Raw genomic sequence first — 27,592 nt, 5'->3', positions numbered from 1 at the left:
AGCCGACTGTCCAGCCCCTTCTGCCCCACGGGCATCCACCCCTCAGACACGTCCCTGTCACCGTGGGTGCAAGCTGCTGGTGTGGACACGCACATGACCTGGGGCAGCCGGGCTGCCCCCGAGCGCCGGGACATCCACTCCAGTCTGCTGGGAAAGGGGTGTGTCCCCGCCGCAGACAGGCTTCTGTGATGGGGCAGATTTCTGTGCCCCCACACGTCCTCCAGGGTGACCCGCACCCTCCGTCTCTCCTCAGAGCCGCTACAGTCAGGCCAAGCTGAGCATCCACGACAGGGCGCTCAAGGTGGCTGCGGTGGTGGAGAGTCTGGAGCGGGAGATGGAGCTGCTGTGCCTCACGGGGGTGGAGGACCAGCTGCAGGCGGACGTGAGGCCCACTCTGGAGATGCTGCGGAACGCAGGCATCAAGGTACGGTGCAGGCCCTCGCGACGGACTGCTGCTGTCCTGGAAGCGCCGGCCAGCTTCTTCCTCCCGGGACGTCCCCCCGGACCAGCCTCACCCAGGCCAGTGCCCCCCAAAGTCACCTGGGACCTCCCCTTGCCGCTTGCCCCAGAGGAAGCCCAAATTGTCCTGGTACTAGCAACAGTCCCCCCTGCCCCATCCCTGCCCGCCCCAACCCTGCCCCTTCCCTGCCCCTTCCCTGCCCCATCCCTGCCCACGAGGGTCTCAGACTCACCCACCGCCCAGCTTTGTTCCTCGAGACTTTTGTGGCCTTGGGCATCCATCAGGTGTGAGCTCAGGACAGTCCAGGCCTCAGGAGACCTTGGCTCTCACACGGGATGTGCTTCCCTCATGCTCCAGAGCTTTCTGCTCACAGCCAGATGTTACCACGAGGGTCCCTCAGCTCCACTGTATCAGCTCATTTTGCTCTCATTGCTGGGGTCCCTGTAGGCCCTGTGACTTGATGCTGAGTGTCCACCTGCTGACCTTCTGTCCTGCCGTTCTCCTACTGCTTTGTCCCCTTCATGTCCAGGGAAATTAGCACTGTGCTCTATGTTTTAGCTTTCAGGGAACTGCTTTCTGACCTTATGTACCATTAAAGCCCAAAGTGCAGTTACAGACAGGAGAGAAAACTTATCCTGAGGCTGCCCTGAGGACTGGGGCCTCGTGTTGGAGAATGAAAACAATCCAGCTCGAGTTTCAGAGAAAAACTAAATAGCTCGACTAGAGCGACAGAAAGGAAGGATGGTATCGGAGGGAAAGCTGCCTGGGGCTGCAGCCGAAACGCACACAGCGGGTTCTGACGGAGGCGCCGAGTGTGCACAGCGGGTGCACCCTTGCCTGCAGGGGTCTTGGTGGGAGAGGAGACCCCCGTCCACGCAGGACAGCAACCTGGCAGGAGGCGCATCTGGTTTCAGAATCACAAGAGCAGTTCAGACTCAGGCTTTGTGCTGATTGTGGTGCGCAGCCAGCACTTGGGTGAAGGGGAGGCGTGAGGGCCGCAAGCAGGGCGCTTGCTCGTTTTCCACAATGTCTCATACACTTCGTGTCCCTCCATCGCCGAGCTGTACGCGCTGAAGCCGCGGGTGCTCTTGGTGCACACAGTCTGGGTATTTCTGTTGATTGATTGCTAACCCTAAGTGTGTGGGGTCCTGCCCTTCTTCCTTCACATCTCCCGTCTAAAGAAGAGGACCCTGCATCCCTTCACGGAGCGTGAGGTTGTGATGTCAGGTGGCGGTTCCGCAAGTCACACGTGCCCCTGAGCCACTCACAGCTTCACCAGGGCTGGTTGCTCTTGCTGTCTAGCGTGAATTGTTCCCAGGTTTGTCTTAATGACGTGTCATAACCTGAGGTCCAGGCTCAATAAGGTGAATATTAGTTGTGCGAAATAAATAAAAAGCACAAGTTCTCAAACACTGAGAAGAGCCACAAGCAGATGATGCCTGAGCAAAAAATCAGTATGCCATGAGTTTTTGTTTCCTGTGTCCAAAAATGCGTATTTATATATGATACACTAGACATCTGAGAAAATCAGGTGTCAGTGAGAGATCACTGTAAGTATTTGGCTGTTACATGAAATATGCGCGTGAACCGTCCTGTCATATCTCAAATCTCTGGTTTTGTTCTCATTGTGGTCTAGCGATATGCTTATATATATAATACATGAAGTAAAAGTAGTATTTGCCATGTTTTGATACAAACAAATTTTGGCTTAACCGTTTCACCTTTTTGAACCTCAGTTTCCAATTGAAAAATTAGCAAGTTGGACTAAGGATCTCTAGGGCGCTCCTTGCTCTGCGGCCCGTGACCACGTGGTGTCTTCCGGGCCTGCTTGTGTGGCTCGCAGGGCCGGGTGAGCCTTGCCCTTGGGTGTATACAGGCGTCTCTGTAGCCTCAGTCTGAGGTTCCTAAACCCCCATCATTCACGTGCCTTCACATCTCAGCTGCTTCGTCTAACATCATTTTGCTGCTACTTGTTTTAGCTAAATAAGTCGACAGAGACTATTCTTTATTGTGGTAAAATGTACATAATGTAGCATTTATCATCCTAGCCATTTTTAAGTGCACAGCTCATCGTCACTCAGTACATTTGCACTGCTGTGCAGCCGTCCCCAGAACGTGTAAACCTGAACCTCTGTCCCCACGAAACACTAGCTCCGCTGCGCTCCCCCAGCCCTGGCGCCCACATCTGCCTCTGTCTCTGTGGGTGCGCCTCGTCAACAGTCCCCCTACCAGGGCAAGCCCCACAGCCTTTGACTGTGTGTGGGGGGCTCCCTTCACTGAGCTCAGCGTCCTCCAGGCCCATCCATGTCCCAGCAGGTGCCAGAATATTCCCCCCTTTTCAAGGCTGAGTACTGTTCCACGGCATGCATGCCGCATTCTTATCTGTCCGTCTGTCAGTGGACACCGGGTTGCTTCTTTGGTTTGGCTGCTATGAATAGTCATGCTGTGAACATGGGTCTGCAAGTGTGTGTTCAGGAAAAGACGCTTCTAAGAGTTCTGCATCTTCACTTGTCCCCTAGATATGGATGCTAACAGGCGATAAACTCGAGACCGCGACTTGCATCGCCAAAAGCTCACATTTGGTGTCTAGAGCACAAGACATTCACATTTTCAGACCAGTGAGTATATGTCAAAAAGCACTTTGACTATTAAATGTTTTATCTCACAATCAAAACTTGTTGGTTTTGTGAGAATGTATGTGCAAATATTTAGTAATTACTAAAGAAGAGAAATATAATTTTCTTGCTGAATTTATAAAAACATTGCAAATAGGTTTCTGTTAGCTGCTCACATTGCATGGGATGAAAAAGCTACATCGTGATGGAGTAAAACAAGATCTAAATTCAAAAGTGTTTTTCTGTTGTACAATGGAATTAATTATTAACCAAGTATCTATTTTAGAATAGACCTACCACCATCGTTTTCCATTCCATTTACAAAGTGTATGTTGATAAAAATTACATTTTTGTAGTAGCTACGCCCATTAGTAGGAATGTGTTTTTAATCTATCATTTTCAAGTGAAATGTTGTTTAATTATCTCAAAGAAAATTAGTAAAAATGGTTTAAAGTTTTGTTTTTACTGTATTACTTATGACTAATGTTTATAATTCAAACAAAAATGCAGTCTCCCGGGTCTTGATTGATGGTGGTGAGCAGACACGGTCCATCTGCATCTGCTCTGAAGGAAGCACTTGGACCTACAGAAAGAGTGATTTGAATATAATTTACATGTAAATGTCATTTGTTTCAAAGCATCAGAATGGCAAATTAGGCCCTGCAGATGACTATTTGCCATTAAATTATTAATGGTTCTGATAGAACTTTAGATCAATTTTTGTTGACTTTTCAGTGTTTACAGCCGCAGATTGAAATTTCCACAGTAAAGGCTACCTATCTAAAGAGGAGTCTGAGATTAATTTGGACCACGTGAAACTTCTCAGTCCTGCAACGTAGCATTTCTTGTATGCCCCATAAAAATCCCTGCAGAAAGAATGTCAAAAACCAGTATGGGTGCTTTCTGAAATGCTTTCATTATAAAATTAACAGTATTTCAAGAATTTGACTTGATTTTACTTTTAGATTGTTTAATCCTTCGAGTGTTTTTTGCTTGAACTAACAGAGAAAGTTGAAACCCGTGGCAGAGAGAGCAGAAGCATTTCATACGAACATTCTGCATCACGTGGCATTTACAGAAAGGGGCATGTTCAGATGAAGTCTGGGCTTGAGACCACGGCCGCTGCGTGGGCAGCCTGGGTTCTGGCGGTGGACGCACAGTAGTGTCTAAAGAACTGTGTCCCTACTGCTGACAGTCACCCCCCAGCACATGGCTACCCTGTGAAAGTGCCAGAAACTCCCCCATCTCTTTGGGGGGAATACCCCGCACACAGCTGGATGCCCCCCTCATGGCACAGCTGTCGGCACCTGGGTCCCCTGCCCTCTGTCTCTTGATGAGCCACCTCAGGGCACTTTATCTCACTGTGTCCTGCTTGGAGTTGTCACAAATTGGGAAACAGTCGGTGTTAAGCAAGTACGTATTTATTCCTGGCACCGTAAGAGAAATTTGAAAGAGCGCTTTGTTACAGGACTGGACTGCCTGTGTAGAGCACCTTTTGATTTTGAATAATGTGCCTAAAGATTTCACTGTGATTCATAAATAAGGGTTGTTTGTACCTCTGATTTAGATAACACTGTAATTTGGGTGCTTTTCTCCCTTTTGTGGAGGTAACCAGTCGGGGAGAGGCCCACTTGGAGCTTAACGCCTTTCGAAGGAAGCATGATTGTGCACTGGTCATATCTGGGGACTCCCTGGAGGTGAGGCTGGTCTCCGACCAGACACCTGTCTGTCTGTCCGTCAGTGTCCCTGGGGGTGAGGCTGCTCTCCGACCAAGCACCTGTCTGTCTGTCTGTCCGTCTGTGTCCCTGGGGGTGAAGCTGCTCTCTGGCCAAGCACCTGTCTGTCTGTCTGTCCGTCTGTGTCCCTGGGAGTGAGGCTGCTCTCTGGCCAAGCACCTGTCTGCTTTTCCTGCCCGTGGGCCAAGGGTTTTCTGAGTCAGATGTACTTTTTCAGTTATTACTATCCGGGTGGTGGTTATGCAAGTCTCATGAGCCTTTATAGCCTGAAGAACTGTCATGGCAATACCAGAAGGGTGACTCTGTCTGTCCTTACTATGTTCGAGGTTGACCTATTTTAGGCTTCTTCAAAGTTCTCCTTCGGCGCTAGGCCTCAAGCTCGTTGTTAATAGCACAGCTCCCCGTGGAGTCTCGAGTGTGGCACCCACTATCTTGGCCTAAATGTGCCCAAACCAAGATTTCTAAGAGTGGGCCGTGGGACACAGGAAATGGGCTTGCGGCCCTGCAGGAGGGGCTAAGCCAGGTTCCGGAGCCCTGGAGCCTGTGCCCCAACTCCCTGACCTCTTTCCCTTCACCTGCCCTCCCGCCTCCCTATGGGCCCTCCCCAGGGATAAGCCCCGGCTGTGCTGGGGCAGGAGGTGCGGCAGCCTGCGGCCTCATCTCGGGTGTTTGTGTGTGCCTGGCCGTGTGCTGGCGTCGCCTGGACCCTCTGGCGGGGCATCTGGCACTGCGGCCCCTGGGCCTCACCTATCCTCAGCTGTCCCGCTGTTGGCTCAGAGGATTTCCCAGATACCGGGTCGCGGAGCAGTGTCCCTCCGCTTCCCAGCACCCAAACGTGCACTCCTCCTGCCCCCAGGCCCGCCTTCGACACACATGTCTTTTTAAAAATCTCTCTTTACAGTTCTGTCAGTGTGGTTTGTGAAGGAGCAGAAGTAGCTCCTTGTGTTAAATCCACCATCTTTTATGAGTATGTATTTTTATTTAACTGTTCTTGCTACTTTGGTCCCCACCAGAGCTACACATAGTCGGTCAACACAGAAAACTGATGGTGGAAGAGCCCCCCGCCTGCCCCTCCCTCCTCTGGTCCTGCTCCCCAAACGCACCGTCTTCCATTTCTGTGTCTGGGTCTTCTGGGGCTTCTGTCTGTCATCTCAGTGGTACTCTGTCCCTGCTTCATCATCCGCCCAGTACCTGCTGGTGGGGGACGGAGCTTACCGTCCCAGGTTTTAGGGGAAAGTGCATGAAGCCTCCCCTCGGCCCTTCGCGTGGCCGTCTGACGGTGGCCCCCATGCACTCTGCACTCCGGAGGTTGGCTGAGACGCGTTGGCCTTCTGCTCTGCACACGGCACACGTGCATGTCTTCCACGGGCCACCGTTAGTGACGTGGGTTCTTGGCGCGGTGGGAGACCAAGACACACGCTGGTCTGCCTGTCGGAAGAGTTTGTTGTAATTGATCCGATGGTGTGAGCTTCATGGGTCTGAACTAGGGCCTGCAGGTGGGGCATGTTGTATCCTGTCTTATTAACGAAGTTTTTAGACTTGAATTGTAAGTGTCTGAGGGTGACGCTGTTGCCTGGGGGCAGTGTCCTAACCACCTGGCACTCACTTTGAGCCCTGAAGAGGGTTGAGATGCGGAGCAGGAAGTGCACACGGGCTGTCGGGACAAACTAACGTGAACACGAAAGCCGCGGAGCCAAGGGAACATGGGCAGAGGAAGTAAGATCCAGTTGGTGCCAAGACATCCTACGGGGACGAAGCCGTGAGGGCCCAGGGGGTCGGAGGGGTGGCCGCGAGCTGTTGGCCACCAGAGAACAAGAGAAGAGAAGATGGAGATGGCTGCAGACCCGTAGGCACCCAGGCACGCAGTCCTCTGCTGTCCCGGTCCCGGCCCTGGTCCTGGTCCCGGGGAGGAGCGTCCGCACCCCTGAGGGGCCCTGTGGGGTCAGGGGAGCATTGGTCCAGAGCGGGCGCAGTGCACCAGCCGTCCTAGGACACAACAGCCCGCGGTCCCCTGCAGGTGCGCATGCTGTCGGTGGTGGTTGGTGCCGTGGGGCCTCAGAACCCGGATCTCTGACAGGATATCCCACACACAAGGGGGCCCCATGGTCTAAGGCAACTTTAAGGGGGTTTTGTTTTGCCGACCAAGTTGGAGACTTAGGTTAGAAACAGTATTTTATATTAAAGATCTTGTTTAGCCAGGGTGGGGCTGAAATCACCTGAAAAGAGACAAAGACTAAGCAGGAAGCTGTCTGTGGTGGGATCCCCCACGTCGGTCACGTAAGCAAGGCAGCATCCGCCAGCCGCGTGCAGACCACAGTGGGCCGTGATGATGCTCAGGGTGAGATGCGGAGTCGTCCGCCCACCCCGACCCCAGCTGCCCGGCCCTGCCTGGACCCTGACCACCACACGCTGCCCATCCACACGGACGGTTGTCTGTGCAGGTGCCCCGCTCCTTCCGTAGGGCCTGGACACCGGCCCTCCCACCTCACCCCTGCCTCCTCTGCGTGCCTGCAAGCCCTGAGTCCCCAGCCAGCCAGGCAGGGCGGCCATGAGCTGGGGAAGAGCACGCAGGCAGCGTGGCCCCGCATGCCGGCATGAGGCTGTTGCGTTCTCCCCGCTCTGCTCCTCATGCCCCGCAGACCATGGTGGGTGGTAGGTGCTCAGAGGCTCTGTTTCGCAGGTCTGCCTCAAGTACTATGAGCACGAACTCGTGGAGCTGGCCTGCCAGTGCCCGGCCGTGGTGTGCTGCCGCTGCTCGCCCACCCAGAAAGCCCACATCGTGAAGCTGCTGCAGCAGCACGCGGGAAGACGCACCTGCGCCATTGGTGAGTGCCCGGCCCACTCCGAGAGAAACGATCTTCAGAGCTAGGGGCAGCGCAGTGTGTTGTCTTAATAGCAGGTGGATTTCACCTGGGTGTTTTGAGACAGCTTCTCCTGGTGGAAGAGAGGCCAGGATGGGGTCTCGACGTTTGTGTCATCTCCCATTTCCGTGCCCCCAGGTGACGGAGGAAATGACGTGAGCATGATCCAGGCGGCAGACTGCGGCATTGGGATCGAAGGGAAGGTACGTGTGCCCTGTGGTCACCGTGTCATCTGCGTGCTTCCCACCAGCCCTGAGCTGCACACTCGGGTCACAGGCGAACCAGCCGCCCTGTCTACCCCTTAGGAAGTGCAGGTAGGACGCGGAAGCTGCCAGCGCCAAACCCCCCACGTCCCCACGTCCTCGCTGTTCTTCAGGAGGCCTGGGACTAGTGCCCTGCAGTCCCCTCCCCGCCAGGCTTAGCTCAGGTGTTGCCAGCCCTCTTGCACACCTTTCTTGCCATCCTGGAACCCCCAGCTTCTTGCTCACCTTTGCACATCTGTGTCCCCAGCCAACCATGAGCTGTGTTTGGGGTTTGTCTTGTGTGCAAATGAGCCTGATTGCAGTCTTCCCCTTGGCCACTGTGCTTCCTGGTGCCTGATGGCATCAGGTAGCAGCCTCGAAAGGGCTCTCCTTGCCCGCCTCGCACACCCCCCGCGGCTCTGGGAAGCGGCCAGGCGCTGTTTCGGGGCCCCAGGGCAGTCTTCGAGGCAGGTTCGCTTCTCTTCCTCGTTTCTGTAATACCGACAGGCTCCTGCCATCCTGGCCGGCAGCCGCCTGACGTGCCCTGTCAGCCCGTCCCCTCCGAGGCTGTAGGGACAGCTTCCACCTTCAGTCGGTGGAGGCTGAGTTCTAGAAGCCCCTTCTGGAGGCGCCTGCTCCGCATGTGCCCTGTTTCAAGAAGGCACTGTGCTTGTTCCAGGAGGGCAGACAGGCCTCCCTGGCCGCGGACTTCTCCATCACGCAGTTCAAGCACATCGGCCGGCTGCTCATGGTGCACGGGCGGAGCAGCTACAAGAGGTCGGCGGCGCTCGGCCAGTTCGTCATGCACAGAGGCCTCATCATCTCCACGATGCAGGTGCCGGAGCCCGGCGCCCAGGGCGGGGCGGAGCCGTGGGGAGGGCAGGTGTGGGACTAACAGGCGCTCTCCTCTCTTGAAGGCCGTGTTTTCTTCTGTCTTCTACTTCGCATCCGTCCCGCTGTACCAGGGGTTCCTCATGGTGGGGTAAGTGGTGCAACTCGTGCATCTCAGCAGCCTTGTTTGGGGAGGACTTCTCATTTCCAAAGACGCTGCCAGAATGTTGTCTGAGTAACTCCACACACAGTCGGTATGCAGAGTGAGAACCCAGTGTCAGGAGCAGGACCCCTGCACCATCTTATTGTTGCTTTGTCAGGAGAATGTCTGAGTCCCTGGGGGGTGCCCGGGCCCCGTGGTGGCCCCATCCCAGCTGGGATCGGGGAGGCCGGGACACGGGGTCATGCCAGGGACATGACCAGCAGCAGACACACAGGCACAGGGTGCCGGGATGGGACACGACAGGCCCACGTGGACAGAGGCAGAGTCTCGTCAGTAATAACAAGATCTCATCTCTGAAGGTCCCCACACGGCAGCTTGGAAAAGTACGTCAGAGACTGCCGCTTGTGTGCAGTTTATGATTAAAACCGCCAGTGTTCTGTTAAAGGTGAATGAGTTAGAACTTCTCTCCCCCCCATCCTCACGCCAAGAGATAAAACCAGTGTGGCTGTTGGCGTGGCGTAAAGTCCACGTGGTGCCTCCTGACGCCTCCGCACCGGCCCCACGGAGCCCAGCACCCCCGATGGCCAGTGCATTGCCCATGTGTGCTCACGCTCGGAAAGCAGCAGCGGGTCACATCAGTGCTCCCTGCACAGTTCAGAGCGCTCATCCCATCGGCGTAGCGTCCCTGTGACACGGGCAAGGAAGGAGGTGCCCAGGGACCCTGGGAACGTGCTGGAGGCCACAGGGCTGCTGTGGGACAAAGCCTGGGGCCGGCCTTGGACAGGCTGGCTACCTTCCCGCAGCATTTAGTGTCTTTCCAGGGCTGCAAAGAACAAACACACGAGCTCTTTCGCCCTTTGGAGCTGTTTTAGGTACACTTTCTGAATGCGTTTCATCGGACAGCTCCCCGAATCCCAAGGTTCCTGATAATTTGAATGAGAGATGGAGAGCATCAGGCTGGGCCATGTCAGGCTTTGCCGAACACGTTGGTGCCGTAAGTCGCCAGCGTCCCAGGGCAAAGCTGATGGCAGATGCTTCCTGCCACTCCTGCAGCTGTGTCCGCTGGAGCCCGGGCTGATCTCCCCGCCCGACGCCGGGCCGGACCTGAGTACCTGCTTGCAGATGCAGGTGCTGCTGTGACTGCCCTTGGTCTGGGCCCTGGGCCTTCTCACCTGCTGTTTCCCTGGCTGGGGCTCTTCCTCAGGGAGCTGGAGCAACGCCTTCCTGCAGGCCACTGCGCCAGCTCTGCATTGCGGCCCCCATTCCTGATGGGCCAGGCCCAGGGAGGGCTCCCGTCACGGCCCTGGCTCTGGCTTCCAGGGTGACTGGCGCTGTGCCCAGCTGTGTGCTGCGTGGCCACCAGCTGTCCAGCGGCTCTGTGCCATCCCCGGGAGTGCCGACCCAGGGGGAGTTTAGTTCCCCATGGCCTCGGTCTTCCCAGTACTCCTCCCGTGAACGATCTTCAGAAGGTGTAGGATTTGTACATGACGTTACTGCGTCTGGAGTTTTTCCAGCGCACGGCTTCCCTGGCGGCAGACAAACACTGTTTCCCATTTTAAAACTATGGATTTGAAACATTCGGAGGAAAACTGCCGGGGCAGTGGTGATTACTCCTCAGTAAAGCCCAGGTCGGTGAAGCCGCGGTTGTGGGCCTCACTGGATTCTCCCCTCGTCAGCGGGAGCTCCGAGTGCTTTTAAAGCTCCTGTTCATGTTGGCTTTATTCGAGGTTTCTCCGCGTGTCCATCATGTGAGGCATCTGTAATTTTCTTCAGCATTTGGTGGGAGTGAGGAGAGGTGCTTTTACGTGAAGCTTCTTCACCAGAAAACCTTAAAATCAGTTTTGCCGTCACCTAGAAAACAACAGTCGGACATGGGTGGGAAGGAAAGTGATGTTTTTATCAAAGTCTAAGGAGACCAGAGTCATGTCCTAAGATACATCTATAGTGCCTCAGGGCCGTTGATGAACTCACCTCCACGTGTTTCAAGGTTTTTATCCTCCTTCATGTCGTTGGCTCAGAAGGGCCGCTGACGCAGGCAAGGCTGCGTGGTGCCCCCAGCACAGTCCCTGCCACGCGCTGTGGCCTCCCCTCCAGGAAGCACTCCTTGGCAAAGTCCTGGGGAAACCCCGCATATCACAGCCCCTCTGAGAGGCTCACCGTGCGGGTCAGCAAGTGGACGTCTCCACAGGATGCTGGGTCAAGAACGTGTCTGACCTTGTTGCACCAAACCCATTCTTTGCCGAACACCTATCAGCATCGCACATTCTGAGCAGTATCATCGGGGACAGGCCGACCTCAGCTGGCTGCAGGGCTCGCTCGTGTGACGGCTGGCTGCCGCTCATGGGATGGGTGCCCCATGTTGCGGGGGGGGGGTCCCGACGCGTCCCCATCTGCCGGGCTCTTCAGCCCTTTCAGCCTCCACATTCTAAGCAGGTAGGAGTTGTTCTGAGAAGATTGACAAAGTTAGAAATTTGGAAGAAAGGGGCGCCTGGGTGGCTCAGTTGGTTAAGCATCTGCCTTCAGCTCAGGTCGTGATCCCAGGGTCCTGGGATCGAGCCCCGCATCGGGCTCCCTGCTCAGCCTGGAGCCTGCTTCTCCCTCTGCCGCTCCCTCTGTTCATGCTCTCTCTCTCTGACAAATAAATAAAATATTTAAAAAGAAAAAAATTTGGAGGGAAGTTTGGGCCGTAAGCCTGTTTAACCTCATGCAGGACTGACCACTCTGAAGCACATGGATTTCCGCCCCCGGGGGCTTTCACGGGCACACAGTGAGAGGAAGCAGGCTGAAATGCCCTCTCTGACACTGTGCCCTTCGTGACCCGCGGCCCTGGACGGGGCAGCACCGCCTGTACCAGTGACCGTGGAAGCCTGTCCGAGGAGACTGCTGCTCACACATAGAGCTTCTCACCTGGCTCTCCGCCTCTGGGTACCTTCCCGACACCAAAGCTTTCTCACAGGTGAAAATGTCATTTAAAAGAAATCCAGTCCTACTTCAGGAAAAACAACATAAATGCACTTTTCCTCGTTCCCTCTGTTGAGCACAGCCAAACTCTTGCGGATGTCCCAGATGGAACACACGTGTGCTCTGGCCTGCGGGTGGAACACGCATGTGCTCTGGCCCGCCGGATGGAACACATGTTTGCTCTGGCCCGCGGGTGGAACACGCGTGTGCTCTGGCCCGCCGGACACACAGCGTTCAGACAGCAACCCCTCTGCTCCAACCAATGCCATGGAAACGCCACCCCCATCTCCCTGCCAAGTGGGGAGCCGGGACCCCACACACACACCCAGCAGCAAGGAGCAGCCCTCATCGGTGTCACACAGAACTTGGGGGACGGCAGCAGCGCCGCTTCCCCCAGAGCAGCACCGGGAGACCCAGCATCCCAGTGGCACCCAGATGTCAAGTTTCAGTAGAGAATCACTCGCCACGCCCAGAACCAGGAAGGTGTCAGAGTTGGCCAAGAAGACAATAGATGCCAGCCCCGAGGTGCCGTTGGTGTTGGAATTGTGCAACACGGTGTTAAAGCCGCCACGCGGACATACTTTAATGAGCAGCAGGAACACTCGGGGCAAACAAAGATGAAACGTGTCCGCTTAGAAATAGAAAGTAGAACCAAATGGAAACTGACCACCAAGCCCATCGTGACACGGACCTGACCCACAGTGGGGTGGAGGGCCCACTGAGGACACAGGACACGGGACGGCGGTCCTGTGAGCACCACGAGAGCCCGGAGACCAGCAGAGCCTCAGGGGCTCCAGCTTTGTGTCCCTGGGGCTCTGGAGGGAGGACGGGGGTGCTGGGCTGGAGGAGAAAGAATGGCTGAAAACTTCCCAAATGGGTGAATTCAGAGACATCCACACCAAGACGTGCAACACAGAGACTCAGGAAGACAGAGGACAAACGGCATGAAGGGGGCGAGCTAGGGGAAGAGCAGCCCCAGAACCAGGCAGGAGGGAGCGGTGTGGGCACAGACGGCCACCTGCAGCGAGCTCTTCCTTCAGGAATGATGGGCGTACGCACACACCACACGTCCGAGAACTTTCAGGGTCCAACAGGAAGAGAGCCTCCAGTTAGCAAACGGGCAGGAGGCACGAGCAGACGTTTCACCCCAGAGGATGTCGATGGCATGTGAGCGCGCACACAGATGGTCCCCGTCAGTAGCCGTCGGGGACATGGGGAGGGGGGATGCAGAGAAGCAGGGCCCCCTGCACGCGCCCGGCCCAGCGGCACGGCCCCTGTGTCCCCACAACTAGACTCTTGAGCTGATGACCCCAGGTGGCACTCCTGTTAGAATAAATGGAAGATCTCACAAAACAATCCGTGCGGTGAGTGTTCATAGCTGCGTTATTTGTTTCAGCGAGCGGGTTACAGAGGCGGGCACACCCCCACCCACGGGGGTGAGCGCGGCCACAGCAACTCCTGGAACAGCCTCCTGTTCAGGCTGAGGGGAAAGGCACGCGTGTAGCCTCGCCAGGGGGGTTACAGAGGAGGTGGGAGGGAGGTGGGTAGCGGGGCCCCCGGGGGTGGTGGCAGTTCTGTGTCCCCGACACCCTGGCGGTGAGACTGGGCTGCAGGTTTGCAAGATGCTACCGCGGGCAAACCAGGGCGAGGGCACACGGGATCTCTCCTACTTCCTACACCTGCCTGTGGGTCTACGGTGACCTCCCAATAAAAAGTTTAATTAAGAAAGAAAAATGGATTCCTGTGAGCATTTATGGCTCACAGACCAAGTTATTATATTGCAGGGCAAGTATTAAGTTGTAGGAACAATCATACCTGAATTTGCTGTTGAGTCTTTGAAACTGTAGCCTCTGATTGTAGAGGTGTATTGACCGTGGCACACGCCCCTCCCGCTAATCTGCCTCCCTCTTGGTTGTAAGGTATGCAACTCTGTACACCATGTTCCCAGTGTTCTCGCTAGTGCTGGACCAGGACGTGAAGCCGGACATGGCCATGCTCTACCCAGAGCTCTACAAGGACCTCACCAAGGTACGGGCACTAGGCCGCTGCTGGTATCCTAGCAGAGTATTTACTGCAAGAAAAAGTGCCAGTTGTGAAGCAGCTTCCAGACAGGTTTTATTTCTAGTTATTGCTGACATTTTCCTTTTGAGTTGAACTTCAAAAAGGGAAAACAATTGTTTTCCCGAATGTTTGCAGTAAAGCTCTGATGTCATGCTTTCAATTAAAATTTTAAAGGTGCTCTGAACCATTTGTGGGCCTGTGGTGACTGGGCTCATCCTGTGGCTGACGCGTGCTTGGTGCCCATTTCTGTGTGAAGGACACTTGCTGACTGTGGGGTCCCCTGGGGCAGGACAGACTTCTGTCCACCTGCAGCGGCATCCTGGCGCTTCAAACTCAGACTCACTGGCTGGGAGTCCCTGTGCCTGCCCAAGCCTCCCTCCGCTGTACATTCAGAATCACGTCTGAGAAAAGATGGACAGAGGGTCTTTCACTGCAACCCAGGGCTGAGGTCGCAGGGATGCTGCTGGGGAAAGTCTGCACCCTCAAACTGCAGAAGATTCATTTATCTGGCCCAAAACTGTGTTCCGATGGAGGTATTCCTGAAGGAAGCTTCAAGTTTGTCAAATTTCTTTGCAAGACCATATTTCCCTAGCATGGAAAACAAGCTCCTTGGGCTGGGACACCTCCAGCTGTCCAAGTACAAGTTATGGTGACTTTGGAATTTACCTGAAGCAACACTGAGAACCAAATCCACTAACCCCAATCAAATCCAGGTTTACAATTGATAACCTGAAATTACTGACTCAGATCCTTAAAACTCTAGCAGTATGGAGAAAGAATCAGTTAGCGTTAAGCATAGACTCAGTGAACCAGTAACCACTCAGAGAGGAGCTGGCCAGGCCACATTGATCTGCAGGCTTCATGGTGGTGGTATAAGGACTGGAGGAAATTGAGACTTAAAGTTCCTTGGAAAAAATAGAAAGTGCTCATGTTACGTTTACAATCAGGACAAAAATAAAGGTAGTTCACCAATAGAGTGTAAAATAAAATAATCATATGTGATAACATTATATTTAATTTGATAATAAAATGCAAATATAAGATTATATATATATCTCAAGCATTAGTATCCTGATAATATTATTGTGAATATTATAAATAAAAAGAAAACTTTTTGGTTTAATATTGTAAAATGGTGAGACTGTTACCATTCCGTAAAGCCGAATAGGATCAAAGATCCAAAAACTACAGGAAGCTTTTGTGAGGAATTATAATTTTAGTAGATTATGTGTTTCCTTATTTCCATAAACTCCAGAAATGTTTACTTAAAGCTGCCTCACAGACGTAAGGGGGAAACAAGCCCTTCATCTGTGAACAAAACTAGATGAGCTCCCTAAAATCGTAGGCGGTCAGTGTCTGAGCCGCTCGTGGTCACTGCAGGTCAGCCCGGGTGACATCACCAGATGGTGAACTCCGTCTCCACCCACTGTCACTGTCGATAGGATTCCGACTGTAGGAACAAGAATATGGCCGCAGGGTCAGGTAGCCGCGAATCTGCAAACGCCCCCATTAGCTGGCACACTAAACACGAGAGTATGTCAGGAAACTGTGTTCAGTTCTGACGGAGTTGGATCTCGTCTTTGTGAAAGCGGTCGGTTTGGAGTATCTCCGTATCCTCAAGTGAGGATGTCATTCCCACATTGTTGTGACAGGAGTTCAGTTACTTGTGATCTTGAGCTTCCTTTTCTTCAAGATCCAAAATCTATTCCTTTTGTGTTTATACTGTATATATTTCTTTCAAAATCTGATGCACTTCAAGTCCTTGAAAACAAAGTAGCACTAAAGTACTCAACCACCTAAGTTGATAAAAGTTGAGTTATATTTTCTTACCAAAGCCAGAGAGAGATTTTAAAGCTGCGTTACTTCTGAACGCGCGGCGGGTAACTTGGGAGGCCCGTCCGTGTGGCAGGCGCTAGGTCTGTGGGTGCTGGAGGCGTGGGCGGGACGTCATTCCTGGCTCAGGAAGCCCATGTTCAGTCCGGAAAGAAAACGCAAATTCAAGGCAAACTACATGTTAGTCAAAGCAGGCCGCAGGAGGAGATGCGGGCGCTTGTCCGCTGCATGACGCGTCCAGCCTGTTCTGAGCAGAAGGCCAGGGTCACAAGAGATTCATAAAATACTTTCAAAGGTAATGAGGGGAGGCAGAGTACATATCCTTTGTAAAACAGAGAGGAAAGTAGCATGCTTTGAAAGAAAATACCGTGTTTATGCTTATTCGATCGGCTGTCTTTTTACTCTGAGAGTGTGAGTCAGAACCAGGCATTGCAGCTCTGGCTTACGTGCTCCAACGGGATCGGCCATTCCGGAATACAAATGTTCACTCACGGCTCTATCTGGAGAAGCCTGAGCCCAGCCTGGAGTCAGTATCTGTTCAGTAGTCCACGAGCAGGTGAGGGAGTCCAGCAAAGAAGCAGCGTTCCCCTCCCCTCCCCTTCCTAAAGCCACATCGTTTTCATTCCTTGCAGAAAATGATGTGTCCAGAACAATTTTTGGTATTCCTCTTTTAAAGGTCAAATTCTGCTTTGAATGCTCATACTTCACGCATGAGGAATAGCCACTTGCAGTTTCCTGGTACTGCCATGACACAGGGACCTTGTGTGCCCACCGCCCACCCAGCTCCGCGGAGGACTCTGTTTACCCCAGATGGTCTGTGGCCTCTTAGGGAAGGCCACGCGAGCCTGAGATCCAGGGGTCACGCACACTCACCTGAGCCAGCCCACATGGTCCTAAGATACCTCAGACTTGCAGCTGTGGATTCCATAACCAACATGTCATTTTATGTTCATGATAAGTAACCTACTAACTGCGGAGGGTTTGGGTAGAAGCTGAACTAATTGTCAGGATAGTCAAGTAGGTGATGTCATACAGTCCTCCATCGAAATCCTGGACACCATCAGACCCACAACTGTTAGGATCGCTTCACTATTTTTTTATTTCCTGTTGAATTTTTACAAAGTGGTTTTAGCTTTGAGGTGTACATTTGTATTCTTATATAATTTTAGAAATAATAGTGATAAGGCAGGAAAAAGAAATGAAAGGCAGAAATTAGGGGAGGACCTGTTTGCAGATGACATAATCATCTGTGGAAAAGCCCAAAGAATGCACAAAACCCTTCTAGACTAGTAAGTTTGGTAAGGTTGCAGGATTCAAGGAGAAAATACTTTTTATCCTTTCTAATTCTATATACTAGCAGTGAACAACTGAGGTCTGAAAAATGTTTTTGAACGGTGTTTTGCAATAACCTAAAAATGGCGAAGTTGGTGTAACTAACTGTGTGCAGGACGTGTGTGCGGTGGGACACCATCCAGAGGGATTTGGGAAGTGCAAAAAGTGTGTCGGAAAGCTGACAAACTGACCCCACAACTTACATGGAAACATAGGAGAGCTAGAGTTAGCAGGACCATTTTTAAAAAGAGGAACAAGTTTGGAAGACTCACTCTACCCGATTTCAAGACATTCTGTGCAGTAGTGACCAAGACAGCAGGTTCTTGGTGGAAGACAGACACCCGGACCAGTGGGGTCGACAGAGAGCCCAGGGAAGAGCCACGGGCCTCATAGCCGATCTTTGACAAGCATGAAGGGAAACCCAGAGGGGAGGGACGACCTTGTCAGCAGATGCTGCCAGAGCCACCCACAGAAATGGAGCCTCCACCGTCACAGTTTTGGGGAAATGCACTCAAAATGAGTCATAGACCTAAATGTAAAATGTAGAACTATTTGCCTTCTGGAGTAAAATGCAGAAGAACATGTGCATGACCTTGGGGCAGGCCTAGTTTTTAGATACAGGGTCAGATGCATGATTCAGAAAGGGGAAAATTGGTAGCTTGGACTTTATCATAATTCAAGACTTTTGTTCTGTGGGTGGCACTGCTAAGAAAATGAAAAAACAAGCTACAGACTCATAGGAAATATTTGCATATCACACTTCTGACAAAGGACTTATATCCGGAAAATATAAAGATCCCTCAAAACTCAGGAAGAAGACAAATAGTTGTTGAAATGGGAAAAGCCCTGAACTGACAGCACAGCACGGATCACAACGTGCACGTGGCCAGTGAGCATCTGGAGACACTCTGCTCACCACCATTTCTCACGTGGGGACAGCACCGCTGACGGGCACACGGTGCAGCATGGCCACCCCGGGGCACGGTTTGGCAGTTTCTGGTGAAGTGAAACATGCACTGAGCACGTGACCCAGCATTTACTCAAGAGAAGTGTAAACGTGTCTACACAGAATCCTGTAGACAGATGTTCACGGCCGCTTTGCCGTAATCGCCAGTAACTGCAGCCATACCATGCCGTGTCCAGCACCATGGGTGAATCTTAAAAGCATTCTGCTGCACAAAAGAAGCCAGACTCAGAAGCTCGTATGATCCCGTTTGCCTGGCACCCTGGGAAATGCAGAACTTGGGGCCCAGAGGACAGGGGGCCGGCGGCCCGGGGTTGGGGTCGGGGACAGAGGGGCAGAGGGAGGCAGCTGTACCCACACGTGCGGCCGCTTGTCCTGCATGCATCTCAGACCAAGACGGATTACTGAGTGTTCGCATGACCTTCGGGTGGATTAACCTTTCCTGAGATTTGCTTGATTTAATTTTTACAGTTTGATTGATATGTAATAGAAATGTACTTTCGGGTCTCTAAGGTCTAACATTGAAATACTGAACATTTGCTAGGTTTTTGGCTTTATGCTTATTTTATCCACATGAGTACGCGCTGTTATCATTTCTATTCGCGGAAGACGAGACCACTCACAGAGGCTGAGTGTGTGCCCTGGGGTGCCACGGGCAGGACTCAAACCCAGGTCGGCCGGGTCCTGAGCAGTGTCTGCGCAGTGCCTGGACAGAGCTCCTGCTGGAGGAGTTCCCATCAGCCAGAGACGGGCCGTTCTTCCTCTCCTAACATGGAAGGAGAGGCGTGTGGGCCCAGGAGAGCCCCTGCACACGTGGCCTGAGTCTACCGGAAGTGAACTGTGTTCATGCATATTTGTGCCACCAAATACAATGAGACTCTCGCTTTTGTCTCTCTGAGCTGAAGTCTGGGAGCCATTGATGAGTATCACATCCAGGAGCTAGTGGTTTATGCATATTTTTCCATTATTTCTCCAGTTATTTTATTGACAGTTTTTGTGCCTATTCTGTAGTGTTTTGCCTTATTAATCTACAGTCTGCTTGAATACAAGAGCTTTGACCTGAGTCAAACACTGTGTGGGGAGTTTGTAGCTCCTGATGCAAGATATAGCACAAACAGCCCCCCATTTGTATCTTTCACTATATAAACTGAGAGTTATATCACATAAAAGTGAAGAGATGTCAGCAAGTTTAGCTACAGAGGAAATCTTCTATGTTTACACAAAAAAAGTTAAATTTAAGTTCTCTTTTAAAATGTTCAAATAAAATTAGCCACATACTTAATTACATGAGTTTTATCAAAGACCAAACACCTGCTGGTCTCTGGTCAGAGAAATGCACTTGGGAAATACATACTGAGATATACACGTGTTGCACCTGAAGTTTCCTGCCTTTTTAAAAATCAACATTGCCTTCTAGTGATCTCTGTTATATCGAACCTTACTTTTCACACGTGTAGTAAGGACTCAGGCTCAGCCGGTATTTCCCAGGAAGATGCTGGAGTGGCCACACCTGCCTTGTGGCATGCGTCTCTTTTGAAAGGTTGTCACTCGACTCTAGGTGGCCAGGCTCAGATCTAGAATTCTCTGGCTGTCATCCTGGCAACACGCCCCTGGGCTTCTCTTCCATAACGGCTCGTTCTTCATTGGTGGCATTTGGCAGAGCTTCCAACTCTGGTCATGTGTGGCTGACCCTTGAATAGCGTGGGGTCAGGGGCACTGACCCCCTGCACAAACATCTGCATATCACTTTTGACTCCCCGAACACTCAAGGACTAACGACCTCCTGGTGACTGGAAGCCTCACCCACCCTGATGAACATCTGATTCCGTTGCATGTGTTACATGTTGTATTCTTACCATAAAGTAGGCTGGAGAAAAAAAGTTAAGAAAATTACAAGGAAAAGCAAATACATTTACAGTACCGTATTTATTGAAATTAAAAAAAAAAAAAACAACTCTGCATGTTAGTGGACCCAGGCAATTCAAACCCAAGTCAAGGGTCAACTATACGCTGCTTAGCGCAGCTAACCTGCGGCGTGGACTTGTGGGAAGCACCGAACTTTTCGCACTTCTTCATGTGTAAGTGGAGACAGTGTCTGCCCTGTCCAACGGAGACGCTACACTGCATGAGAGGGTTGACGCACGGGTGTGACCACATGGGTGTGGCAGTGGTCCCCAGGGCCTTTGTCCTATAGCCTTCCATCGTCCCCACGGCCTCAGTAGACAAGCACTGCCGCGGACCAGCCCTGAGCACTAACAGGCCAGTGCGGTTGGCGAATGGCAGGTCTCCGTCTTGGGTGTGGAGGGAACGCAGGCCACGTTCTTCCTTCATGGACGCATCCCGAACAACCCAGTCAGAGTTGAAAAAGTGAAGGCTGTTACCTGAAAACCACTCTATTTGTCCCTCTTGGACTGACTTGCGTGGCCTCTTTTCCAGAAGGGACCTGTGAGCTGGTAAACGCCAACCTCTGTTGTGATAGACCATCCTTTTTCATCTGGAGAAACTAAAAAGTAAATACAGGAATATTTGTTCCCAAGAAATAAGGAAGTAAAGGGAGTTGTTTTCACGACAGAGAAAGCCTTGACCCGCTAGTGCATCTCCGTGTTTGCTGACCTACATCGACATCTGGGGAGCCAGGGAGCCCACGGCTGTGGCCTAAAGGTCACCGGAGGGCGAGCAGAGGGTGCCGGCGCTCTGGGCCGCAGGTGCACGCAGTGGGCACGGGGGACAGTGAGTCTCGGGCTCGGGACCTGCGGGTCTTTGAGAAGTCACTCATAACTGGCTGTTTGAAACCTGTGAGTCACACGTGTTGCTCCACTCTGCTAACTAAGATATTCCACTGTTTACCCTAGGGAAGATCCTTGTCCTTCAAGACCTTCCTCGTCTGGGTGTTGATCAGTATTTACCAAGGTAAGACTTAGGGCCTGGACGGAGGGTTTCTTGTCTTCTGCTGGCGATGTTGTTTTTCCCTCTCGGTTAAAGTCCCAAGGGTTTACGTTTCATCAATAGCTAACACTGTGTTTTGTTTACCCCGTAAACCAGTATTCTAGCTGTTGGTCATCCGGACCCTTCACAGTGCAGTGTGGATGGGTGGTTCTTTACTGATTAGTGTTTTTAATTAAATGTTAATCCAGAAAAATTTTACCAACCACGTACATCATATGCCCCCACACAGTGGTTTCCTTTGGCAGAGTGATGTCCAGACCTTGAGAAATCTCACTTATGTAAACAGAAGTCATTAGCCACCCTCTGATGAGTGTTCCAGATAAATGAGAGATCGCTGAAAGTGACTTAACAGATTAGATACATCGAAAGCATAATTTCCTCCAGATACTAAAAAGTTCCTGAGCCTCTCTTTGGTGCCACGTCTTCTTTTATTCACAGTCCAGAGTTTAAATTAACTGTTAGTCGACACGAAGTCTGGGGGTATACGTAGTCCCGTCTTCCCAGGCGTGGTGTGTGTCGGTCAGCCACGGCCGTGATGTGGCATGTTTCCCTCCAGGCAGAAGGAGCTGTCCTCTGAAAGCCTGTCCCCGCGCTTGTGTTGCAGGCGGCATCCTCATGTACGGGGCTCTGCTCCTGTTCGAGTCCGAGTTTGTGCACGTGGTGGCCATCTCCTTCACAGCCCTCATCCTCACTGAGCTGCTCATGGTGGCCCTGACTGTCAGGACGTGGCACTGGCTGATGGCGGTGGCCGAGGTCCTCAGCCTGGGCTGCTACGTGGCCTCGCTCGCTTTTCTAAATGAGTATTTTGGTAAGTTGCCATGGGAATCTTTTTTGTCTGTTACTGGTTTTTATACATTTTTTATTGTTACTTCTTCATACACTGTCTTAAATTGCAAATCACAATAAAACCCACATCAGAAAGCTTCATTACACAAAAAGCTTATTTTTGTGGAAAGATTAAACTCCTTGCAATATTTTATAAAATTCAGATTGTCACCATCTTGGCTTTTTTAAAAGTTTATATTGAAGATGTGCTGTTCCCAAAAATTCTTTCCACAAGAGCTGCGTTTTTGTCCTTTTGCCTAACTGACAAGCACTTGCAGGATGGAGTCCAGGCCCACCTTTGGACACGGAGCCCACGGGGCCCACGTTGGTGGCCTCAGCCCCAGTAGCATCTTCAGTGTGTCAGAAGCGTCGAGGACTCCGTGGCGGGGTCCCTGGCTGCACACATCCCAGCTGCACCATTACCAGCCTCGCGACCTTGACAGAGTGGCCTCACAACCTGTTCCAACACGTGGCTGCTGGGACACACTCAGACTGTGGCTGTGGTTGCCACCAAGCTCATCTGTGTCACCCTGTTGTACAGATCAAAGGGAGACTGGGCCGGACTTGCCCTAACCTCTGCAAGCTCATGTGACTTGCCCACGCTTCTTCCCCAGAAAACTGGGGAAGGACCCACCTGACCGCCTCGGAGCACTTGCTGCGGGAGGAACTCACTGCGCACAGAAGGCCCGTGCCACTCGCTTTGGCACAGCGTCCCCACCAGCAGCTCTGGTCTGCCCTCATCTCGGCCAGCTGGTCACTCCCTGCCCCCAATCCCAGGCCTTTCCATCCAGAGTTTGTTAGTCACATCCCTGGGCCGTCCCAGAGTTGATCAGTGTGGCCCACGGGACCACAGAAGATGCTTTTTAGGGTTTTTAGAATTAGGGCACCGAGAAGAGAAGGAATGTGGTCAGATGAGCCCAGAGGCAACGTTCGTCCTACCGGTCGTCACTGTCAGGTGCTCCAAGGCTCTGAGCTGGCCCGAGCCCCCGTAGGGCGGAAATGGTCACCCTGTCCACACCACACGTAATAAACACGGCTCGGGCTGCTTTCCTGATCTGAGGTGAAATTTCCCAGAGGATTTTCAGAAAAGGGAAAACAGCATCGTGTCCCTGGTGGTATTGTCAATGGCCATAGCCACAGCTGAAGACGCCCCTCGCGTGCTCACCCTCGCTGTGTGAGGCCGGTTAGTTGCGGGCCCTCGTCACCCCTGTGTGACTGGTGTGGAGGCCACGACCTCCACTACTTGCTGAAGTCCACGCATCCCATGGACCAGCAGCAGTGTCTGCAGCCTGCCCCCCAGGGGCCAGGAAACCCGAGGACCTGCAGACAGCCGCTCGTCGGACTGCTGTCCACACAAACAAGCCCTTTAAGTTCTCTCACTGAGTAGTGAGTTCCCGTCAGCTGCCCGGCCTGCTGTGCCGCGAGGCTCGTCGGTGAGCCCGACAGGCATGTTCTCAGGCAGAGGCTGCTGGAGAAATGACACACCCCACAGAGGTTCCCACCAGCCACGTTGTGGCTCCCGGTGAGCAGAGAGCCGACAGCTGGGAAGACAGCAGCAAACCTGGGGGGGTGGGGAGGGGGGCGACGAGCTGCGTCCAGGGGCCCAGAGCGGCGTGGGTGGGAGGGACCCTCCGGGAGAAGCACGCTAACAAAGAGCTACGTAGCAGGAGTGGAGAATAAAGCCAAGGAGCCCTCCAGGAGGTGAACAGAGAGGTGAAGGGTTGGGGGAGTGGTGAAAGCCAGGGAAATTCCAGGTTCGTCCAGGAGGCCTGCCCTCTGGGGCCCCAGGAGAATGTACAGGAAAAACCCAGATCTGAAGTCCGTGTGTTTGCAGGCGGAAGCGCCTGCCAGGGACAGTGACAGGACCCACGCCAAGACCCAGCTTCCTCAGAGGCTCCAGACGCCCTCAAGGATAAAAACCAAATCCCCGAAGCCCCGGGGAGAAGCCGGCTCAGCGTATGCCGGGGGCCAGGGGTCGGGAGCAGGAGTGCCTCCGGCAGGGCCCACAAGCCGCGGAGAGAGAAGGAGGTGGTGTGGACACAGTCTGTGAAGGCCACTTCTGGAAGCGTCGTCCGAGGACGCAGGCTGAGCAGAAGGTGATTCAGTTGGCAGCAGTGTCCTCGGCCCTGCCCTCTGGGATGGGCTGTCCCTCGGGGCACGGACGTCCTGGGTGCCTCTGCAGGAGGCCAGGAGGCTTCCAGAAATTCTCCACATTCAGTGGCCCCTTTTGGAGCAGGTCACACCCTGCGCAAGGGTTCTGCTCCGAGGCAGCACCAAGGAGGCTCGAGCTGTGCTGGGCACCCCTGGGCCTGGGTCTGGGGCTGGCCTGTGTGGCTCCCGCCCCGCCGTGACTTGCCGTGACCTGCCGTGGGAGCATCACTCCTGTGGCTTCTCAGGGGCATTGGGGCGACTCACCCAGACCCTGCCTGTGCAGATGCAGGACCCCATAGTAAGGACCTTGGTGGTGAGGGGACAGGGGAGGGCCCATCGGACCCTCAGAGAAGGAGCCACGTGTGTGGCGGTGACACAGGTGAGCACTTCAGAGAGCAGGCGTCTTGACGTTGGCGCGTGTGGGATTGCGACACGGGGAGGTGAGGGCAGAGTCCCGCGTGGTGCTGCGGATGGGGGGGGGGGCCCGGAATCTAGATGACTCGCACTGACAGGTGCGGCCGGACTTGCCCACCTTCAAGTGCTGGTGGGCCCTCCCTGGTCAGTCACCTACCAGAGCGTTGCCGTGTGTATGTCAATGTCACGGTTCATCTTAGCACCGTTGGAAAATTCATCTTAAGGCGAAAGCATTGACCCTTGAAAATCGAAAAGTCTACATGTATTTTCTGTTACAAGCAGCATTTCAGATGCACACCAGCCGTCTCTGGGATGAGTTGTCTTCACCAGGAGGGAAGAGAAGATCCTCACGCTTCTATTAAGTGCAGCAACACAATGTACCGTAAAGTCGTGTGGGGTGAAGATCGGTGGTAAAGCTGTACCACGGAAGCATCTCTGCTCTTCACACCAGAACTGCAGATCACAAAATGAGTGTGTTTGGGCGAGTGTCAACAGCAGGAATTGGGTATTTCATTCCTCTGTCGTAACTAACGTATAAATGGCAGAGAAGTAAACGGAATTCCACTATAAAAGTAGACATTGGGTGAATTCACATTTAAGCATCTACTCAATGGCAAATATATGGATAGAAAAAATATAAAAAGGTAATGTTTTTATATTAAAAGAAACATTCACTGGGGCACCTGGTGGCTCAGTCGGTTCAGGGTCCGACTCTTGATTTCGGCTCAGTCCTGATCTCAGGGTCGTGAGACGGAGCCCCATGCCGGGCTCCACGCTTGGCGGGGAGTCTGCTGGAGGTTCTCTCTCCCTCTCCCTCTGCCCCTCCACCCTTACAAAAAAAGGGGGAAACATTCACACACACACAGAAAATAGATACAGCACCTAAGAAACTGACTATTTTCAAATTACAATGTCTTGTTACTTTTTTAAAGAATAAATATTTAGTATATTTTCCTGTATGATTAACGCCTAGGAGAAATGTCGGTTTATTTTTGTGGCATTTCATTTTAATACGTGTATTTCCTTCATCTAGTGATATTTACAGAACACAAAGCAAAACACTAAATTGGAAAAATATACTGCTAAAATGAACAAACATAAAATGGACATAAAACTGAATTAAAAGCTGCAGAGACAAACCATGGTCACTCAGGGACGATCACCTTCCTCATATTTAAGGGCCGTAGTTTTAGGTGCAGATGGCTCGGACACGCCTCCCTTCCTGGCGTCTGGAGCATAGCCGTGCGCACGTGGGTTTTGCACTTTGAGAGTAAATCCCTTTGGAACCTTGAGATCTGGATCCGACGGGGGAGTGTTGGATAATACGCTTTCAGTCGGTTCAGTTATGCTTTAAAAACTCGTGTGCGGACAAGCAGTGACAGGAGGTGTTAAAACCAGAGTTACAAATGTGTTTCCCACGGTCATTTTTACTGCTAACCACTCACAGTGTCCTGATAACTCCCTCAGTCTGTCCTCTGTTGTCTTCATTCCGGTTTTGTGTTCAAACAGGTGTAGACGGAGTGTCTTCCGGAGCTTTCTTAGGTCCGTGAAGCCTCCTTTCTTCCACAAGTAGAGAAATTCAGCAGAAGTGCTGGAGACACGTGGCTAATGAGAGCAAGCTCCCTCTGTTCCTTGGTGACTCTCTTCGTGGCACAAGCAAGCATTTGCCGTGGGCTTTTCCCCGCTGGGTGCTGAGGGCAGGCGCCCAGACCTCCGAGTGTCCCTAAGGGCACCATTCACCCCTCCCTGCAGCACATTTGCCTTTTCATCTTTAGTGGTTGAGCCCCTGGAAAACATTTTCAGGGTGTTTCAAATATGGTGAAATCCAGACTATATCCAACCCTCTGTGGGCTGGGATACACTCAGATTGACTGTGTATGTGTGTAAAATCCGTGACTCCAGTGGGCCTCTCCCATTGGTAGGACCAGCTCTGGGTGTCGGCTCTTCACTCACTTCTTCCTGTGAAATTCAAATAGCCCAGCTTTGTTACGTGAGCATAAGGACAAGCCGGCGGGGTCCCCTCGGGTGACAGCCCCACCCACCAACACAGCCGGTGAGACTTGGATCACACAGGTGATTGGTGTGTGGTGTCGCCTCCCAGGCCAAGCACCACAATCCGTGCGTGGGCCTCCACCCGCTGAAGGGCATTTGGGGATGTCACACATGGTCTCTAATACTTTAGTCTCATTTATTCTGTTCAAAGAACTCGTTACACCTGGTAGACAGGTGTAGTAAGGACCGCCTGAGGTCCCGTGTGGGCTGGTCCCTGCAGCGCCTGGCAGTGACGTGAGGAGGCTGCAGGTCTGCGGCTTCCGGCTGTGAGGGCCTCTGGGCGCCTAGGCTGCCTCTCACACTTGTTCCTGTGTCTCCTACAGACGTTGCCTTTATCACAACCGTGACCTTCGTGTGGAAAGTGTCGGCCATCACCGTGGTCAGCTGTCTGCCGCTCTACGTCCTGAAGTACTTGAAGCGAAAGCTGTCCCCTCCCAGCTACTCCAAGCTCACGTCCTAGCGCACCGCGGGACCGGCTCCAGCAGCTTGGGGTTCCTGCAGGGGTGCAGGGAGGTCGAGGGACCGGAGCCCAAGAGGGGAGGCAGTCTGGATGGCACCGGGCACCCCCAATCCCTGCGGGAGGACACATCCCCTTTCTGTTCTTTTTCTGTTTTTCAAAGTTTAATTTTCATATCAAACCACTTGAGTTTCTATCAAAATGAGCCCTAATTATCTCACTATTACTGTAAAGCATTCCTCTTTCTCTGGCATTCTGAGAATTAACATGAAAGTGTATTTAATATTCTGCAGTTTCCAGACATTCAGACTCTCCTTTGACGTCATGTTGTAGAAAGCCATTTCTACGTGACTAGAATAAAATCTAGATGCTGAACACGGGCATCTGTGTTTGCTGCTGCTGCTGCCCGGAGCCCGAGTCGCGCCCGCTTCCATCGCACGGGGACTCCGGCTCCGGATGAGGACACAGCCCCTCTCTTGGCGCGCCCTGAAGCCCGGCTGGCGGGAAGGGGCTGTTTCTGCGCGCGAGTCCACGGCCGCCGCTACGAACGCACAGCCCAGGGCATTGCTATGAAGTAAGCCTGTTGCTAAAGTTGGTATTTGTGAAAGTCACAGTAGAACTCCAACACCGCGTGTGGACCTGTGCCCGACGTGTCCCACTGGCCTTGTCCCTGCGTCTCCTGCCGCCT

The 27,592-nt window shown here is 52.8% G+C and overlaps 1 protein-coding gene across 5 annotated transcripts in view; it reads left to right on the top strand.

Annotated features, from left to right (window-relative positions):
- ATP9B (ATPase phospholipid transporting 9B) overlaps positions 1-27,279 on the top strand; it is a 247,254-nt gene extending 219,975 nt beyond the window's left edge. For all 5 annotated transcript variants that reach the window (XM_088019563.1, XM_088019561.1, XM_088019562.1 and 2 more), the window contains 11 exons: positions 254-424; positions 2,980-3,078; positions 4,683-4,772; positions 7,492-7,636; positions 7,811-7,875; positions 8,594-8,749; positions 8,832-8,896; positions 13,789-13,897; positions 20,912-20,969; positions 21,610-21,813; positions 26,771-27,279. In XM_088019563.1, the coding sequence (XP_087875689.1) occupies positions 254-424; positions 2,980-3,078; positions 4,683-4,772; positions 7,492-7,636; positions 7,811-7,875; positions 8,594-8,749; positions 8,832-8,896; positions 13,789-13,897; positions 20,912-20,969; positions 21,610-21,813; positions 26,771-26,907 (1,299 nt within the window). In that variant the 3' untranslated portion in view covers positions 26,908-27,279. The remainder of the gene's footprint in view (positions 1-253; positions 425-2,979; positions 3,079-4,682; positions 4,773-7,491; positions 7,637-7,810; positions 7,876-8,593; positions 8,750-8,831; positions 8,897-13,788; positions 13,898-20,911; positions 20,970-21,609; positions 21,814-26,770) is intronic.
- The last annotated feature ends 313 nt before the right edge of the window (positions 27,280-27,592 follow it).

This window comes from Eumetopias jubatus, unplaced genomic scaffold (assembly GCF_037043125.1).
Source record: "Eumetopias jubatus isolate StellerSeaLion01/CBP00866 unplaced genomic scaffold, mEumJub1_p1.0 scaffold_16, whole genome shotgun sequence".
Classification (NCBI taxonomy): Eukaryota; Metazoa; Chordata; class Mammalia; order Carnivora; family Otariidae; genus Eumetopias; species Eumetopias jubatus.
Note: the sequence above shows the minus strand (reverse complement) of the source record. Positions and strands in the feature narration are given on the sequence as shown.